The following is a 19,464-nucleotide window of genomic DNA, read 5'->3' as shown; positions in this document are numbered from 1 at the left end:
TGTCATTATGTTAGATATACAAGCAGACATTTCCGGCATCGAATTTTGTTACATAAATATATTCTTGAAATCAATAAACTGATTCCTTGTATGATTTTGAGAATATACAAAGTAATTTTGTATTTGGAATTTGATTTTCAAATTTTTAATGTAATAGGGTTGTCAATTCATTGCGATGCTTTGTTGTACTGTTTAGCAGAAAGTGAACTTCTGCGAACACTCCCTTCTACTTGAAATGGCATGAACACCACTGATTTATGAACATCGGCTTGGATGGAATGCTGACATGATGCTTGGAACAGTGAGAAATGTCGACGACTTCCTACACCCAACCGTCATAATTGTCACCGATCCCCGAGTGAATCAGGATATACTCACGTGACGACATAACCTTATATTTCTTTCCGTTCATCTTTCATGCGGATGTGTACATTGTGGAGACAACTTTTTAAAGTTTTTCTATGAAGTCATTGTTGGATATATTAATGATATTATATTCTTCTGGATGATCCTTAAGTTATCGTCGTATTCCCCTGACCGCTTCGAAAGTCACGTTCTTATGCATTCGTAAACGCGCCAAATGCGATGTTTCCGCGATCTTTTGCTTGGGAGCCTTGACATTTGGATTGTAAATTTTCGACTAGTTAACACATTAAAGTCTGCAAACTGGTTATTATTTTCTGAATAAATTGTGATTTCGTTGACTATTTTCAACAGATCTTTATATTGAAAATGTTGAGATATTATTAATGTATGTCGTCTACTATTGGAAAACCTATAAATTAGTGATGAAATATGTATGTGTATAAACGGTTAGACAATTGATCAGCAGAGATAAGTAGGGAGATGCATAACGCTGTGGTTTTAGGCGATACCAAAATCACAGCGTCAAATCGTAGAGGTGAATCCCGAAGTAGGATTTTGTGATCATCGCCTCCGTCGATAAAGCGTATCCCGTCGTAGCCGAGCTGATCGTGATCACGAACGTTTATTATAGCTTGGCGGGTAGAGGTTCTCCGCTACTTACCGCTGGTTCCCAAAGCAACACTTCGAACGAGGCCACTCATTAGATATTGCCTAAATATTTTTTTTTCTTTACAATCTTAAGATCGAGCGAACAGTGTATGCTCGATAAGATTTACTATGACAAAAGCCAGCACTTCATGCCTGCTTGCACTGTGGAGTGCAGCAGTGCGGTGCCAGCTTCCATCATTGTTTAAACAATAGTTTAGAGCGAAATTATGGTCCCAACATTGAGTATTAGAGAGAACTATCCCGGAACTGTTTGGAACACATTGGAAAACAACACTGAAAGCCAGCATCTCATGCCTGCCTGCACTGAAGCGTATGATGCCACCAGTATAACAGATATTTTATCGATGTTGCGTAGAATAACTATTCCTAAACCTATCAGAAAGCATACAACACTTCGAGAACTATTGAAAAAGCCTATTGATGAAACATTTATACAAAATTGAGGTGCTACCCGGTCCTGAAGTTGGCACCGCAATTTCTTAAACATGTTACAACAATAAGTTTTTTCAATAGTTCACGAGAAGTTCTATAGTTCATGATAGGTTTTAAGAATGGTTCTGCTACGTAACATCGTTAAAATATGTATTTTTCAAAAATTGCGGTGCTACAAGGGTATGAAGTTGTCACCTCGGTATTCGGAAAACGTTTCATTAATAGGCTTTGTCAACAGTTCTTCAAGAGTTCTATAGTTTGCGGTCTCGTTCTAAGGGTTGCTTTGGGAACTACCGGTAAGTAGCGGAGAACCTCTGCCTACCAAACTACACTTTCATGATCACGTTCACCTCGGCTACGTCGAGATGCGCATTATCGACGGAGGCGATGATTACAAAATCCTACTTCCGGACTCGCCGCTACGATTTAGCGCCATGATTTTGGTATCGCCTAAAACTGTAGCGTTGAGCATTTTCCTATTCATCTCTATGTTTAGTGAAAAAATTCTCTTCATTTACGTTTGAAAAACTTTATTTTTGAAAATATTATAAGTAAGTACCACCTTTTCAGGTTTAAGCTGTTTCATAGAAATATATACTATGCCGATAAGGAAGACATACACGGTCAGCATTGTTTTCGCTCGGTAGTAGCAGGAGCTCAGCATATAATCAATAGAGTGGATTATTATCTGTATTGCGTAGACCAAGGATAATTGTTAATTGCTATAAATAAGGACTATTTTAGATCGTGATTAATTTAATTGTAATTTAGTTTTAAATGTACATGCAAGGTCCTCTGGATTGTCATCTTATGTTGCATCGGTAACAAGAACACAGCGCCATTAGCATCATTCAAGAGCACCAGACATCCAACTTCAAGTTTCAAGTCCACCATCACGGTTGTCACCCGAGTAATCATTGCATCGTGGCGAATGAATGGCCGCCTCGTCCAGTGTGTGCATACTCTGTTTTCCTGCAATTAATTTTACATTCTCCGGCGATTTCGCGGCGAAACGCTCCCCGGACCATTTCGTTCGGTAAGTCCATCTTCACCAGGTTCAAAGTGAATTTCATGACCTCTTAACTCCAAAGGATCTACTGCGCTCGTCAAGTACCCTTTCGAGGAACGTGTTCCGAAACTTGGCCGGCGATTTGTTTTTATCTGCAATCTGCAATCATCAAATCTGGTCGCTTCTCTTGTCTATCATTCCTAGATTCATTCTGGATTTTTCTGTGCACCAAATTCCAGCTTTGAAAGAAGCTTTTACTTGATCTTGTGAAATTTCTACGGGGGTCGCTGTCATTGCCCTCCTTTGCACTTTTCTACTTTATTGCTCTTGATGAACATGTAAAGGTAGTACTAGGTAGTTGTAGCATAGAACGCTAGTAAAAAGATAGTGTTGTGTAGTATTATTTATATAAATATGGAAGTGGACTTTTTACTGATTACTGTGGAAGTTTTTATTGCGAGAATTATTATATTAATATATTGGAGCATTTGGAGTATTGCTTTAAATAGTTTTGGTTATTTGCTATGACTTGGTATCTGTTTCGGTTACCTTGTAATTTCATATTTTGCATTGCAGTAGTACCAGTGTGAGGTGACAAAGAGTTTTTGGAGCATTGTGATATTACCATTGGAAAATTGTAAATTATATATGTATATATGTGTATGTATATATATATATATATATATATATATGTATGTATATAGAGAGGAAACACTATATAAGTTGATCACATTCAAATTTTTATTAAATAAGCTACTTTTTAAAATTATGTCAAATTCTAAAAAATCAAATTGATATATATGTATATATGTGTATGGCATTGCAGTAGTACCAGTGTGAGGTGACAAAGAGTTTTTGGAGCATTGTGATATTACCATTGGAAAATTGTAAATTATATATGTATATATGTGTATGTATATATATATATATATATATATATATGTATGTATATAGAGAGGAAACACTATATAAGTTGATCACATTCAAATTTTTATTAAATAAGCTACTTTTTAAAATTATGTCAAATTCTAAAAAATCAAATTGATAAATTCAAAGCATAGTATTTTATATTAATATAATCAGTTTTCATATTATTCTAATGTATATTTAGCAAGATAACCATTCTGTTTTACATTCAAATTTATATACACGATTATATACAAACCCATTAGAATATCATGTTTGACTTATTCGTTAATACAAATTTTCATGTAATAGAATTTGTCACATATAAATCTTTCATTTTCTGTTATAATAAGTATAGGGCAATGATAGTAAATTTATCAAATGCATCAATTCATGAATCTGCTGTTATTTGTTTAACCATTACACTAAACCTAAAGACGATATAAAGTATCACTTTAATAATTTTGTATAAATAAATTGATCTAAGAAAGTCTATTTAATTGACCAAATACACAAAGATAGGGAAATATACCAAGTGATATCGAACTTAATGTTATATTTCCGTAAAGCAAAATAATTTGTAATTATATATTTATAATATGTATGGATAAAGGATTGAAATAGAAAATCAAGCTACTTTATAGATTCTCCTTGATAGTTAATAATTGCAGTTTTTCACCTATAATATTATCTAACGGCTAACAGATTTTTACGGTAGTACCGGTTAAATGACCTCCTTGGTGAATGTTCAGATTTACATAACGCGTAAGCATCATATAAGGTTGTTAAATGGATATATATAATATTTATCCGCGCATCTGTAGATAGTATTTACTAATTAACGTAACATGATAATTTAATTTCTGTTTTTACACGCTTTCAGCTATTTCGATAAACATGTCTAACGTATGTAATACATATCGATTCATTATGAAAACTCTAGCAATTAATTGATGTAGAGTTACAAGACAACTTTTGTAATATAGCTCAAAATAATTTTGCAATTTATATCAAATCGATAATTATCCGCGTCAGGGGTTATCGAAGGTTAAATTGCGTGTAGATTAAACTGATAATTTCCAAATCCATTCTAGTACGTCAAGGGTCAAACTTTCATAACGTAAAGTTAACTATTGCCGATATAGAAAAGTATAGAATTTATATATATATAGTCTTATACTCACGCGCTTTCAAAACAGCGTGGACAATCTTTCGTGAAATTGTGCGTGCGCGATGGAAAATTGCAAGCGCGCCATATCGCATTGGAGAAGAGCTTAATAATAGATACTATCCGCAACCTTTCCGTGGAATGTATTTTCAGTTCGTGATATTTTTAGCTCGCTATGACGTTTAGCCAATCCGTAAAATTTGACGGATCATTTGAGATTCGCATTTGCCGACGTAAAATCATTTGACGTTGATCTTGAAGCGAGTACACTTGTGAATCTAGCAAATAGTACGAGTAAAGAGGAAGCCTTAAGTTTTGGAAACAAGGAAAAAGTTTTTTAAACGTCACGCTAAACGTAGCTGCTTAACTTTAATAACATATCAAGTGATAAATAACTACCTCATTCAGCATTCGAAGTCAATCGTCGTTCGACACTTAAGTGCAGAGTATTAAACTTTCTAATTGTACTAAAGTTTTTGCGGATGCTCGTTGCAATAATTGTATTTCTATATAACAACAGACCAATTGAAGCGCGACGCGAAATAAAATTGTTTTCCGCCGATTAAGAATCATAACTGTGTGACTCGTTGTAACCTTACCTAATCAACGCATCTAATCTGAGATTTGAAAACATTTAGCTTAACAACTGAGATAAACGTCCTTTGTCTGTGCGAATAAACGGGCGTGACATTTTGTGAATATGTCTTAGGACTAAAAGTTTTGACATTCCTCAAAAAAATATTTCGGTCGGATCCAACAATAAAATGCATCTATAAAATGTTGCTGCGAACAATACACAAGTGTGGAAATATGGTACATGCTAAAAAATGTGTATATATATACTATGTATATGAACTGAAAAAAAATGCTAATTAATATCAATGCAATAGTTTAATAATAATGTAAATAGCTTCTAATGATATGTATTAGGAACGAGACTATTTTTCTCAATGATGCTCACATAACGTTTCTTGTGTAATACTTCATGAATATCATTCTAGATCCGCGTATCGTAATCACCCTTTCAAGGAGAGTTCATTCAGAACGTATAAATGTAATCTGTCGAGTAAATAAAATTTGTTTACAGTGCTGCTGGGGTGATAGAAATAGCCACAGCAATAGAGGCGACGAAGACGGCATGGAGAAGAGCGCGGACGGTTTACTGTTTCGCACGGAAAGAAACAACGGTGCAGACGATAGTGTGATGAGCATCGTAGGAGCAAATGAAAGAGTAGCCATACTGGACGCAGGTGCTCAGTACGGTAAAGTGATTGACCGTAAGGTTCGTGAATTATGTGTACATAGTGAAATTCTACCACTTGACACGCCTGCGTTCACCCTTAAGGAAAAGGGTTACAAGTATGTATTGTGCCGTTAATCAATTGTACAGGGTGACATACACATTATTCAATTTTTATGTTTTGTTTCTAGAGCTATTATTATATCCGGTGGACCTAGCTCTGTATACGCAGAAGACGCGCCACGGTACGATGCTGATATTTTTCGAATAGGCATACCGGTATTAGGTATCTGCTATGGAATGCAGATGATGAATAAAGAATTCGGCGGTACTGTCATGAGAAAGGAAGCACGCGAAGATGGACAGTTTCCTGTAGAAGTTGATACCAAGTGCCTTTTATTCAAGTAAGTAATTGATAAGTCTTAGAATATAGGTATGGTGTTTTATTAGTCTCAACGTTGATGAATTACATAATACAATAATTTAATATGTTAACATTTTTATATCTTCCACTTGATTCAGGGGCTTGGAAAAAGATCAAATGGTCCTATTGACCCATGGAGACAGTATAGATAGGGTCGCCGATACCTTCCGCACCACTGCCAAGTCCTCCAATTTCGTAGTTGGTATAGCCAGCGATAAGATGAACCTCTACGGCGTGCAGTTTCATCCTGAGGTCGATCTGACACCCAACGGTAAAACAATGCTACACAATTTTTTGTTTGGTGTCGCTGGTCTTACTGGTAATTATACTCTGCGTGGTAGAGAGTCTCAATGCATTCAATATATTCGTGAAACTGTAGGCAACAATAAAGTTTTGGTGAGTATTAGTTGTTAATTTTATAATTAGGAATAAGTTATTTACGATTCGTACGTGGTTGATTATACAATGAATTTGTTATTGTTGATTCCAGTTGTTGGTTAGCGGCGGTGTAGATTCCACTGTATGTGCAGCACTGCTACACAAGGCGCTTAGTAAGGAACAAGTAATTGCACTTCACATTGATAATGGGTTCATGCGCAAGGGTGAAACACCATTTGTAGAGCAGAGTTTAGCTGAACTAGGTGTGAAACTTCGTGTTGTGAAAGCAGCACATAGCTTCATGGAAGGCCAGACTACTGTGCCAATGGAGACGATCGGTGTACCGCCAAATTCTGGGGGAACAAATAATAAAACATTCAGTGGAATCAGTGTGGTTGGGCCGAGGACAAGGCTGACGAAGATGCTCTGTGCCACTACAAATCCAGAAGAGAAGCGTAAGATCATCGGAGATGTGTTTGTCAGAGTAGCTAACGAAGCGATGACTGAGATGGGACTGAAACCGGAAGAGGTGTTCCTCGGTCAGGGTACACTCAGGCCAGATCTCATTGAAAGTGCCAGCTCTTTAGTTAGCGGTAATTAATGTTTTTGTATTAAATGATTGTCATTTTCAGTTATCGTTTGATTTGTTATCGTTTATTCATTGACGTACATTTGTGCAATCCTCTCAGGTAAAGCAGATGCGATAAAGACACATCACAACGACAGCGAATTGGTGAGAGCACTTAGAGAGCAAGGTCGAGTAGTAGAGCCATTAACGGACTTTCATAAGGACGAGGTTAGGCAGCTGGGTTGCGACCTCGGTCTGCCTTTTCCACTAGTAGCCCGCCATCCATTTCCTGGTCCAGGACTCGCTATTCGCATTCTTTGCGCTGATGAGCCTTACATGGACAAGGATTTCTCCGAAACACAGGTAATTTTGTATGAAACTCTTATCTGCGCCGTACATCAAAGAACAATCTTGCCAAAATCTGTATGAATCTTTAGGTAATAGTTAAGATAATAGCGGAATATGAGCAAATGCTTCAAAAGAAGCATGCCCTTCTGAACCGCGTGGAGGGTGCTACCAGTGAATCTGAACGGCAGCATCTACGACGAGTATCAAGCCACCGTCATGTTGCCGCAACTCTCCTGCCCGTTCGCAGTGTCGGTGTCCAGGTAGGATGGTTATCTCGTATAGCACAACAAATCATATGAGATCTAATAAATTTGTAATCTTTGTCTAGGGTGACCGGCGGAGTTATAGCTACGTGGTGGGACTCTCATGCGACGAACCTTCTTTGGATAACGTCGACTGGGAAGACATACTTTTCCTGGCGCGACTGATTCCTCGTGTCTGCCACAATGTAAATCGTGTGTGCTATATCTTCGGTCAGCTGGTGCAACATCCTGTGACTGACATCACGCCAACGCATCTCACATCAAACGTCATCGCCACATTACGCCAGGCAGATCACCTGGCTAATCAAGTATTAGCCTCGAACGGTTGCATGGGTGCCATCAGCCAAATGCCTGTTATCCTTATTCCGGTACATTTTGACCGAGATACCGTATCCAGAGCGCCATCTTGCCAGCGCTCAGTTGTTCTTAGGCCCTTCTGTTCCCGGGACTTCATGACCGGAACTCCGGCTATTCCTGGTATAGAACTGCCCGTGCATGTAAGTTTCGTATTTTTATTTTTAATTATATTTTACAATTATACAAGGAAATAGCCATGAAATTATATATTTTACAGTAAAATAAATGTTCATAGTATTATTTCATAGATTTATTTTTATTTTGTATGTACAATGATATCGCAGTTATATTTTACATATAAATTTTATATTTATCATATGATAAATATATATTGCATAGAGTCACATTGGTAACAACTGAACTATTATATTATTACTAATTACTACATTGCATATTCAGTATAGTAAAATTTACTACTCCTACAAAATATTAATATAAAATCTGTTGCAGGTGGTAAAGAAAATGGTGGCTGAGATATTGACGGTGCCCGGTATTTCGCGTGTTCTATATGATCTTACGTCCAAACCACCGGGCACCACCGAGTGGGAGTAGTGAATGCTCATGTCCGATTCACCCCTTTCTATTTTTTCACCACCCCTGCGCGTAACGAGAACAACAAACAAAAAAAAGTAAAAACTATATTTAAAAAAATATATATATTGCAAAAACATCCAAAAGCACGTAAAAGCCTTGTGACTTATTACTGACCGACACCGAAGAGCTTAAGACGCGAAGCCGGTGCGTATGCGATGGATCCGGAAGGTAAGTATAATCACCTTGTAAATATATATACTGTCCCTCCTTTTATTTTCTATACCGATTAATTTACTAGGAAAATTGTATAAAGGCGATTATTATTTATTCGATAAACGACCATGATAACAATGACAATTTATACATGAAACGGGGCGACTTCGCACTCAGCAAGTTCGCACCTCATTGGCGGTAGAATTAAGTCGCTGTTGTACTCTACTCGCATTGAATTCTGGACATGCTCGACGATTCTCTTGTACGTCCGGTGCCAGACGCAATTTCCGCTTCTGGTGATGCATCTGAAAATGCGTAAACGCGCTAGGATTAGTTGCGTTAGTTCGTTCCTAATTTTTTGTCATTTTTTATCGATGATGTCTCATGCTAAAAATATAACTTTACTCTCATTTACTATCTGCATTATGTTGTACGACCTTATCTCTTATCCTTAAAAACTCGTAGTGCCGCTGTCTTTTGACGGAAGTGTAACTTTGCGAGATTTTTATACGCACCTGTGCATCATTTTTAAGAGAATATGAAGATCCGTTAAGCGTCTGCTTTCCGGGAGAGAACTGAGAAACGTAATGAGCGACAAAACATCGATTTCAATTATGTCGTTGTTTGAGGATATCCACATTTGTATTTGGCTCTTTACCTGTGAAACGTGAGACTCTTAAGAAAATTCATTGGGTTGGTTTTTTTATTTTTTTAAGACAATTGATATCTAATGTGGTTCGATAGGAATAATATTAATATTTCCTGCTTTACTGATTCCTAATGAAGGATTCATAATGATGTAGATGAATGTACACCAGAAATAAAATTATTTATTACTAGTTTATCTGTTGACCTGTTAATGTTGTATATTTGTAATATTGTTTAACCTTGTAGAAAACTTTTTATTACCTGTTTAAGCGGTAAATTCAGGAATCGATTCACAAGTGTATTTAATATTTTCTCTTCTTCATTAATTTCTGGTTTTTCCACGAAAGGAGTTGGTTCTGATTCTGATGGTACTATTTTTTCTTTTGGTACAGTCGTATTAGTAACTGCTTTTGTTGCATTTTCATAAGTTGGACTTATTGACGTTTCTCTGTTTTCAGTTACCAATTTTGAGTTTTTCGTTGTTTTCGAAGTTTTTGTTTTCTTGGTTCCTTTTGGTAATACTGTTTTAGGTTTATTCGAATTCTTATTTGCATTTGGTTTATTCCAAAAATTGATTAGACCCTTTGACACTGTAGCTTGTGGTTGATTTTTTTTCATTTTCATTTCTTTTTCTATTTTCTTTGTTGTGCAATATTGCTTGACATCGTTTCTTATTTCTACAGGCAAAGCTGCCAAATATTCTGGATCTACTTGGGAAAATGATACATTTAAATCAGTTTTCGTCGAATCAGAATTCACATTGGAATTAGTTTGCACGTTGGAAATACCGACTGCGATATTATGTTCTGTTTGGAGAGCCACTTCAGCTTTTGTTCCCAAAGAAGTTTCTTCTTGCTGTTTCATGCGATATTCATTGAGAATTTCATTTCGTATTTCCTCAGGCAGTTCCACAAGAACCGCCATATTTATTTGTTCTATTGGTGGCAGTTTTGCTTTTATCGAATTTGATGTACTGGGTTTTGTATGACGAAAATACGATTCTTGACTAGTTTGAATTTTTTTACCTGACGATTTTTTTTCTGAAATGCATATTTGTCCTGGTTCGGATGATTTACTTGATGTTTCATCCACTGCAAGTGCTTCAGATGGTCTCGAAATTTTATCGCCTTTTTTATCATTTTTCTTTTTTTTAATTATTTTTGCGGCCAAAATCTCATTTCTTATATCCTCTGGTAATTCTGCCAATACGGCTTCATCCAAATCTTGGGTTAATTGTAAAATATTTGTTTCTTGATTAGTCTCAGATTCCATTAAAACATTAAATAAAGAATTATTGTGGTCTGATGTCATAAAAGGATTTTGTAAATTGTATGCTGGTCTTTCTTCGAAATTGTTTATATTAGAAACATTATTATCGGATGAAAGACACACATCTTTTTTAGTCTTTGATGCTAAAGATTCTTCATTTTGTATGGTTTTTCCAAGCATATTTAATTTACTTGTAGTAACCATTTTTGAAGGTCCAGGTTGTTGAATCTCTTTGTTATGTTCAAAATTGACAGTATTGTGTTTTGCATGTAAAATTTCATTTCTAATATCCTCTGGTAACGCAGGAAGTATACTATCGTCTATTTTACAATTGTTTAACCCTGGATATTCCAGAGTACGCTGCCGATCAAGATTATCCTTTTTTACACTGTTGCTAAAAAAAGTTGTTAAATTCTTTGAATTTTCAGTTTTTCCATTATCACTATCTGATTTTTTGGAAATTGAATTTACTTCAATATTGTGCAAAAGTAATTGATTTTCATCACATCCACGTTGTTTATTTTCGGAATCACACGGTTTAATTTTATTGATAAAATTTAAAATGTTAGTGGTACCGGCCTTTGATCTCAATGATTCTAGTCTAGAAATCTGAATTCCAATTCCTCGAATTTCTTCTGGTTTTTGTTGCAATTGAGTCCACAATGCCAATACTTCCCTTTAAAAATATTCAAAATTACTTAAAATTGCATTATGGGCTAATTATATATATTTCTTCCTATATAAAAATGCACTCACCTCGTAACGATGACCTCATCATCAACGGCTACAATGAAGTTTTTGGATTTGGTATAATAATCACAGAGACCATGACCCATAAACTTTGGTGTTTCTATAGGTGCTTCTTTAGCCCTCACCATAACTTTTAAGGTAACAGATCGACCCCTCACATTAGCTTTCTTCATTCGTGCACAGACTTCCACTGATAACTTTTTTAAAAAATCTTCAGCATCTATTGAGTTCTTGAATCGAATACCGTAATTCACTTCCGCTGATACAGACTTCCGTACGTGTTCCAAATTCAATTTCGAATTGTCCACACCCCGACTCATATTGTGGAGCATCTCTCCGGTTTTCTTGCCAAATTCTTTTTGCAAAGAAGCTAAAGAGATGTTTCGCAATTCGGCACAACTCTGTACCAACATACCCTTTAATTTGTGAGTAGTAGACATACCCACACCTGCAAAAATGTATACTCAGTATCTCCAAATTAAACAATAATTTAATTAATAAAATTAATGCTTGCCTGGTAAATCACGAACATTCAATGATCCGATATAGGATCGAACCATTTCTTGTTCCAAATAGAATTGACCATCAGGTTTAGCTTTCTTGGTAGCCAACCGAGCTTGCAATTTATTTCCTCCAAAACCAGTGGAAACTGGACATCCAGTTTTGTCTCTAATTTCCTTCCGGATTATTTTTGCAAATTGCATAGGATTTAAACCGGTCTCGGCTAGGATTGAAGTACAATCAGCATACATTTCGTCACAACTGACGGCTTCAATTTTTAATGTGTATGATGCAACCGTATCGTACAGTGCATAGGAAACTTCTTTGTAGCCCTCAAAGTCGTATTTTATGGTTTTTAAATTTGGACATAATTTTAACGCCTGTCCGAGGAACATTCCATTTTTGACTCCCGCCTTGCGTGCTTCATAAGAACAAGACGCCACTTCGGACATAGAACCAAAATCATCGTCCTCCATATTACCTTCTCTTTCAGCTTCAGAATTGTCATTGACTTCCCCTTCCACAGCTTTTGTTGGTACTCGTGTTTTACGATTTCCTTTAGCATGAGCAACGGCAACTGGTTGACCAACCAGTTCTGGCTTGTTTCGCAAACCTACAGATACAAAGAAACAATCCATATCTATATGCATTACAATATTTCCAACTGATTTCTTCCCGTTATCTGAAACATCAAAAATTTCCGTATCCGAATCGGAGCCATTTCCATTTGGAGAAACAGTTGTTTGAGTTTTACGGATTGTGGACTTGAGTCGGTCTAATCCTGGAAAAATTCCATCGCTTTTATCTCGCAATTCGTTTATATAGTCTTTGAAAGTGGCGCCCATCGTTGAGATATGGTGAAGTCGGGAATTGTTATAGAACTCAGTAAGGAAACCGACATTCTGCGTTGAAATGTTGTGGTTACTTTTTGGTTGTACATTTTGAACTTGTCTTTGATTCACTGCACTTTCTTTTGTAGGCTCCGGTGCAACTGAAGAATTTGCGACAGATGTTGAAACTATTCTTGCAGCATTGATACTCTTAAATGTAACAGAATTCGGTTTTGTAAATTCTTCATTGTTACAATTATCCAACATACATGGATCGTTCTCACTCAAGATTTCTTCTGAGCTTAAAGGTTTATTATTTTTAATAACACTTAAAGTCGTGGCAATATCTTTAATGGATTGTTTAGCAGTCTCTGATAAAGATTTTAGACAATTTTGATCCTTCGTACCATTATTTGAACTAATTGTCAATTTTTCATTTGTTCCACCAGCCTTGAACATTAGTCTTGGCTGTGTCTCAGTACAATTAGTGTATAATAGATATGGCTGATAATCTAAAACGCGGCCGGCTTTCAAACTATCGGAAATCCATTCTGGTTTACAAATGGGGACCGGATGTTGACTCTTCCTGTACATGACGATTTTTGAGTATGGTAAATTTGATGCTATTATATGTGTTGTAATGCGTGGTCGCATATAGTGATGATAAATCCCACCATGGGCCATCATTAATCGTTTCAGCTCATCCGCCGAAGGTTTAGTATAGCCATTGACAAATATTGCTATTCCTTGAAAGAGAGTTGAAGCATTATGAAATTCCGTAGAAGCGATTATCTGGAACTGTTCTTCTAGCTTGGCCTTTTTCGCTGCCATATATCCACCCTGTATGTTAAACATTGTTATATATCTTATATAACACAATTTTACTTATATATAAATTAATTAATTATTTCGCATTAAATTAATTTCAATGAACCAAAATGAGCACGATTAGTAGCGCCACTTAATATTCGAATGAAAAATATTTGTATCAATGGATAAAACAGAAACAATTCCCGCCAATTTCTGTACGTGGTACATGATAAATTCCATTGTATGGACAGAAACATAGTACAATGTAAAAAAATAGTATAAATTATTTATTGTTTACCCAATCCTCAAAGCCATTTTCGCCCCAGTTTGTATTTTTCTTTCTCTTGGACATTTTAATATTTTTTATTCAATCGTTCGTACGATTGACGTCTCCATCATTTAGGTTGGTTGAAATCAAGTTTTCTTATGAAATGTTTCTTCTCATAGGTAAAACGTACTTCCATTGTTTCTGAAATTCTTAAATTCGACACTATTCACAGACTTTTCGTACGCGCATAAAAATTACGATTACTAGAATTATCACAGGATTTTCCGAAACCCATTGTTTCCCGTGATCTTACGTTAAAACAGGTTAGGATTGCATAGAGTTTCGACATCGATGAAGTAGATTTCTACTTATCTCGTAATACTGACAATTCAGCAATAGAATTGCACAATACGCAACTGTAATAATTTATATGCAGAGGACAATTGAATTTTTCATTTAATAATGTTAAATTCGTACAAAAGATGATTCTTTATTTTTCGCAAATACGTAAAAAACTGGAACGATATAAATTCGCTGAACAATATGTACGTTTGTAATGATAGACGTTTATTAAATACGCCACGGCGATGAAAATTAAGCACTGTATAATAATGATGTTTATAACGAGTTTTTGTGTGTATAATACATTTTCAGAATATACTGTTAGTTTTTTTAAGGACCCTACATAAAAGATCATAACGTATCAGGCATTCGACTGACTTGCGACGGCCTAATTTATCAATTTGATAAAATAAAAATATATATTATACACCGTTATAATACATCGTTAGACAAAAGGGACTTTACAAATATTATAGGGTGGCGCAAAATAATGATACGTACAATTAAATAGAAAAAAGAGCGGGATTGAAAATTCGACAAATTCCAAAGATAATCAATTCTAAAAATATATCCTTTCTTCCTTTCCTTATGCATGTTTCCTCCAATAAGGAGATATGACAATCTAACAATGTATATTATAAAACCCTATAAGTATCAATTTGTCTTGTACCTTTTAAAATTCTATTTCTTAATAGTGTTTTTAGCGCCACCCTCTTTATGCCATATAACTTTTTTACGTTGTAACAACAAATAGACGTTCTAAAAGAATAACGCGTATAAAGTTCGGAGTCGAGCCAGCCGTACTCCATCTGTAAAGAATGTTATTAGAATGTGTTGTTCTGGTGCATTGTGAAAAATCGCAACAGGCCCTATGTTTACATAATGAGGATCGTAGAAAACAGAAACAAGTGACGTCAACGAATTGTGTTGGAACGATAATGTTTTGATACTTGTAGTGCAGGTATTTGCAAACTAAATGAATGGCTGAGTTTACTCAATTAGAAATTCAATATAACTCCCGAACCGTGCCATGAAAATTAATTCTTTGTTTAAAAACATTCTAAATTTTTCCAGGCACTGAGTGTTGCTCGAATCAGTGCCAATTATTATATCTTAGAGAATTTTTTATCTACACGAACATGGAAATAATTAACTTCTAGCGACGATTTGTCTAAGCTAGATGTTTCTTATAGGCTGAAGTCATTTGCTCCAGGAAGATGAAGGTCAGTACGGTGTGAGGTCCTATACGTGCGTAGTATGGGAAGAAGCCCTTCCAAAGTGCGAAGATTCCTTCGTTTCGTACAACCTTTGTCAGCACGTCTATGGTCCCTTTGAATTCGGGTTTACCATCTATCGTCTTCATGTTTTGGATTCTGAAAAGAATCAATCTTTGTGAACACTGTTAAAAACACAAAACCACGGATAGAAGTACTTGCAATACAAGATCAGAAGATAAATAAAAATGGAATAATTAGTTAGATAATATCAAACAGGAAAGAATTTCTAAATACATTTAGTAACAAAGGTTATAGGTCACAACCACAAAGCAGGACCATGAATTAGATTAGTATTGCCTGTGGGTCAACATATTTGCTTATCGTTCCTATAATTATAAAACGCAAGTAAAAAAAATCAGAAATTAGAAACAGGTCAGAGAAAAATATAATTAACTTGAACTTTGTTCAGTGATTAAGAAATGAAGTGTTATTAAAATTGTATGTGATACGATGCAATGTTTTGTCAAGATTTTGAGAAATTTGGCAACATTTTTAAAAGCTCCTACCTTGTCTTGGCAATATCCACGGGCATTGAAGCGGCAGTGGTGGCTAAACCGGAAATCATTGAACTGGCAAAGTGAAGAACGATGTTTTCCTCGAAGTATCCTAAGAAAAATGGATTATTAAAATCAATTGTAATTGATTGAATTATTGATTGTTGAGCTACATAGTATTTTTATTGGCGCAAAATATTTTAAATAAAGATTAATATATTATTAATTATTGTCCCACGTGCATAAATGAACTTTTCAAATATTATATAAAAAGAACAAGTCGACTGCTGTATACTGGCACAAAAATAACTAGTATGAATTATAAATAAACACACTCTAGTAGCTCAGAACTTCATGATATAATTAGATAATCTTTCGAGGTATATAAAATTTGATTTTTTTTAGATCAAATATGTATTGCATAACGCTCTTAAGATATTCGTTGAATCAAGAATTGCATGGTTTTCATGTTCGATAATCAAATACATATTACAAACATTAATTTGTAAAGGATGCAGTTTTTTATTACAACTATTAAACAAATGTCGACATAATAGAACATTTTTTTCAAATTACCTGTATCTAACAAGGCCTGCTTAGCCTGTGAATATGATGCAAGTTGAACTGCATTTACTACCATAGCTCGTCCCATGGTTGGAATGGCACCACGCCATAAAGTAAGTATTCCCTCTTCTCTGGTAATACGGAACAAAGCATCGAAAACATTTTTATAATTACGTCTGTCAGCTGAAAAACAAAAAAAAAAATCATTACTAATCTATTGATTTTTCCTAATATAATTCCACAAAGATGTTTGATCCTTGACATGTGCAACGATAATATGCAATTAATGATTCTAAGATACGTCCTTGTCTAGAAATAATAGATTTGATTATATAATTCCACAAAAATCTATCAGTTAAGGTAGCTAGTGCGTTAATTAAAAGTAAAAGATTTACATTTGCCATGAAAATATGCTGTTCAGTATGATGTAGCACATCTTTGAGCAAAATTTCAGTATTATTGATCATCATACAGAATTAAAATAGTAGAAATTGCACTATATATTAAAAATTGTTGAATCTCTGTGCTTCCACTTTTGCGAGAGAGAATATCTTACATAGAAAATATGTTTGTAATGAATGCTATACAGGGTATTGACAAAAATAAGAATAATATTATTATGTTGATGCTGATGCCTCCTTAAGCACACTAACCAACATCAATGGCTCTAATATTCATATTGTCAATCTGTAAATATTTGCCATTGTCTTTACCATCTAATTGTAAGATAAGCTGATTGTGTCATGGTGTACAGGTTTGAATGGCAGATATCACATACTGTTATATGACTGTCAAATAATTCAGCATGTGCTGGGTATTTGTAAATTACTTTAGCACATCAAAAATTAGAAGACAATGTTCTCCTTACATTGACTCAACACATCATATGCAAAAATATATATTACATCGCAGAAGGAAAGAGGGTGCTGATTGTAAACTAATTAAGTGTTACATTACTATGAAACCTGCATATGGTAAGTGAATGAAAACAAAATTAAAATTAATCATGAACTGACCTAGTGGTAATCTTCCATCTGCAGTCATTCTAATAAGTGCAACTTCAGCAGGCGTCCCGACGAATGCCCCGACGGATCCAGCTGCCATACCTAATGCAGCTTTTGTCAGGAAATTAGGTTGCCCATCTTTCCTATACACATAAAAAAACGATACAAATATTAAAACAGTAACTATAAAGAACTAGAAAAAAAATAATTGAAATTTAAATCCGGCTAAACTGCAGAATACGACTCATTCTTGAAGTTAGCTGTGGATTGTTTAGTCTTTGTTATATGTCTTTGAGAGAGTTGCATTTTGCAGTTTTTTTTACTTCAAAACGTTCTTAATTAGGTGGATGAAGCATTGATAAGAATACAGTTTGGATTTACGTAAGGCCAATATTGTGGGTAAACGAATGATAGTTTCGCGAGACTAGTCGCACGTTGCATTGTTGATGGATAAAATTAGCTCAAATTCAGAGGCAAGGACACACGTGTTAGTGAACACAAGTTTGCCTCATGATACTTACGAGGCTAATTCGAAGAGCCAAGTGTAGATTCCCAGCCTAGTGGTCGTGTAGGTGGCTTGTCTCATAAGACCCGCGGAGAGGCCCGAATACATTCCCAAAAAGCCTTCATTTTTTATAATCGACGAAATCACAGACAGTGTGGATGTCTTCGTACCACTGAGTTGCATACGATTTTTTATTAAATCTAACGGCTGTACAAAACAGGTAGCTGCCATTCTGTAATTATAAAAAAAATATGTTTCAGTTTTTTTCCTTCAATTTGTTATCTCATACAGATCGTGAATTATGACTCAGTGGAATGTAGATTATTTGCAGTGAATAATAGTACGAATTTTTCGCAATTTTTAGCAATAAAAAGTCGAGATAACAATACGAGTGGATATGCAAAATATATGCACATACAGTGACGTGCGTGTGAGTTCACTTTATTACGAAACTGCAATTGTGTATTACATAAATCATTATCATAAACGAATCTTATCAATTTATTTGGGTATCTTTAGTTATACAAAATTTCAGTGATGTATACGTGATTAACAATTTGAATAGACAATAATTTGAAAACTGAACAAAAAAGAAATGTGTAACTGTATGTCCAAATAATCGAATCAGTTTGTCGATCTTGAGAAATCGAGTTTTGAAATATGCAATATACGATTATCGTGCATCTTGCAATGTTCATCGAACATAACTGTTTTTCCGATTCTATATTAGAAAGAACTATATACAATAGACATTCATTATGTTGCAATCAATATAGTTTAACATCGTAAAAGTGAAAGTTCGGGAAATTGAGTATAGCATCAGTAGATATCATCAAAAAATTCTAAATTTGAAAGGCCATCTATTTGATCATAGATATAAAAACTCCAAGAGTGTTGGAATGGTTTAATTCTGAATTTATGACCTTTTTGACCTCCAAACAAAAAATCGCCAGAAAACAATATTGATCTCCAAAAAAATATTAAAAACATACCATCTAATTAAAAATTAAGGATCTTAATAACTGAAGTTAAAGTTCTAAAGAATAAATTTTAAAAAAATAAAAAAAAGAAAATGGTTACACCTACCCTGAAGTTCCACCAATGACGAACTTAATGCTGTTAGGCACTGTCTTTTGGTCGGACATGGTGGAAAATTTCTCAAGACGTTAAAGTGATTAGAAAATTTTATTCAAATTCTGCTCCACAGTGTTTTCCGCCACGTCTCAAGTTGCAATGAGTTGGTTCTCAAACACGAAACAAACTATCACCGGCAGCAGGCTTTGGCCTGAGCCACTGAACCACTCGATTATTGTGATTAGCATGTGTG

General features: G+C 35.1%; 3 protein-coding genes across 6 annotated transcripts; 1 reads left to right on the top strand and 2 right to left on the bottom strand.

Annotated features, from left to right (window-relative positions):
- The first annotated feature begins 2,353 nt into the window (after positions 1-2,353).
- On the top strand, positions 2,354-9,290 carry LOC107272187 (GMP synthase [glutamine-hydrolyzing]). Of its 3 annotated transcripts, XR_003061878.1 has the most exons (10): positions 5,030-5,363; positions 5,638-5,909; positions 5,982-6,194; positions 6,313-6,610; positions 6,705-7,185; positions 7,282-7,523; positions 7,598-7,768; positions 7,837-8,268; positions 8,579-8,890; positions 8,961-9,290. XR_003061878.1 is itself a non-coding variant. In XM_015749197.2 (9 exons), the coding sequence occupies exons 2-9, from the start codon at positions 5,689-5,691 to the stop codon at positions 8,678-8,680; spliced, it is 2,160 nt and encodes a 719-aa protein (XP_015604683.1). In that variant the 5' UTR covers positions 2,354-2,503; positions 5,638-5,688; the 3' UTR covers positions 8,681-8,815. The 3 variants fall into 3 exon arrangements, 2 of the variants coding, with proteins under 2 accessions (XP_015604683.1, XP_015604604.1); XM_015749197.2 differs by lacking the exons at positions 5,030-5,363; positions 8,961-9,290 and adding an exon at positions 2,354-2,503 and having other exon boundaries at positions 8,579-8,815; XM_015749118.2 differs by having other exon boundaries at positions 8,579-9,290.
- LOC107272088 (DNA repair protein REV1) lies at positions 8,971-14,369 on the bottom strand. Of its 2 annotated transcripts, XM_015748909.2 has the most exons (6): positions 13,982-14,355; positions 12,057-13,713; positions 11,549-11,990; positions 9,785-11,468; positions 9,391-9,533; positions 8,971-9,180 (listed from the first exon to the last, which is right to left on the bottom strand). In XM_015748909.2, the coding sequence occupies exons 1-6, from the start codon at positions 14,033-14,035 to the stop codon at positions 9,021-9,023; spliced, it is 4,140 nt and encodes a 1,379-aa protein (XP_015604395.1). In that variant the 5' UTR covers positions 14,036-14,355; the 3' UTR covers positions 8,971-9,020. The 2 variants fall into 2 exon arrangements, with proteins under 2 accessions (XP_015604395.1, XP_015604476.1); XM_015748990.2 differs by lacking the exons at positions 8,971-9,180; positions 9,391-9,533 and having other exon boundaries at positions 10,069-10,230; positions 10,316-11,468; positions 13,982-14,369.
- Positions 14,370-14,497: 128 nt separating this feature from the next.
- LOC107272279 (mitochondrial 2-oxoglutarate/malate carrier protein) lies at positions 14,498-19,458 on the bottom strand. The gene is made up of 6 exons (XM_015749325.2): positions 19,224-19,458; positions 18,154-18,369; positions 17,645-17,775; positions 16,641-16,811; positions 16,077-16,176; positions 14,498-15,666 (listed from the first exon to the last, which is right to left on the bottom strand). The coding sequence occupies exons 1-6, from the start codon at positions 19,280-19,282 to the stop codon at positions 15,465-15,467; spliced, it is 879 nt and encodes a 292-aa protein (XP_015604811.1). The 5' UTR covers positions 19,283-19,458; the 3' UTR covers positions 14,498-15,464.
- Positions 19,459-19,464: the final 6 nt, after the last annotated feature.

This window comes from Cephus cinctus, unplaced genomic scaffold (genome assembly GCF_000341935.2).
Source record: "Cephus cinctus unplaced genomic scaffold, Ccin1 Ccin1_scaffold0008, whole genome shotgun sequence".
NCBI lineage: Eukaryota > Metazoa > Arthropoda > Insecta > Hymenoptera > Cephidae > Cephus > Cephus cinctus.
This window is presented reverse-complemented; position numbering and strand designations above follow the sequence as displayed.

What these genes read in the sequence shown, in the direction of transcription:
- LOC107272187 (XM_015749118.2), top strand. Translation starts at nt 5,328, where the DNA reads ATGTTGCTGCGAACAATACACAAGTGTGGAAATATG. An exon ending in ACCAAGTGCCTTTTATTCAA is followed by an intron (nt 6,195 to 6,312) that starts GTAAGTAATTGA and finishes CACTTGATTCAG; the next exon opens with GGGCTTGGAAAAAGATCAAA. An exon ending in TAGGCAACAATAAAGTTTTG is followed by an intron (nt 6,611 to 6,704) that starts GTGAGTATTAGT and finishes TGTTGATTCCAG; the next exon opens with TTGTTGGTTAGCGGCGGTGT.
- LOC107272279 (XM_015749325.2), bottom strand. Translation starts at nt 19,282, where the DNA reads ATGTCCGACCAAAAGACAGTGCCTAACAGCATTAAGTTCGTCATTGGT. An exon ending in GTCATTGGTGGAACTTCAGG is followed by an intron (nt 18,370 to 19,223) that starts GTAGGTGTAACC and finishes TTATAATTACAG; the next exon opens with AATGGCAGCTACCTGTTTTG. An exon ending in TGGCTCTTCGAATTAGCCTC is followed by an intron (nt 17,776 to 18,153) that starts GTAAGTATCATG and finishes TTATGTGTATAG; the next exon opens with GAAAGATGGGCAACCTAATT.
- LOC107272088 (XM_015748909.2), bottom strand. Translation starts at nt 14,035, where the DNA reads ATGTCCAAGAGAAAGAAAAATACAAACTGGGGCGAAAATGGCTTTGAG. An exon ending in GAATGTTCGTGATTTACCAG is followed by an intron (nt 11,991 to 12,056) that starts GCAAGCATTAAT and finishes ACATTTTTGCAG; the next exon opens with GTGTGGGTATGTCTACTACT. An exon ending in CTCTTAAAAATGATGCACAG is followed by an intron (nt 9,181 to 9,390) that starts GTGCGTATAAAA and finishes ACGCATTTTCAG; the next exon opens with ATGCATCACCAGAAGCGGAA.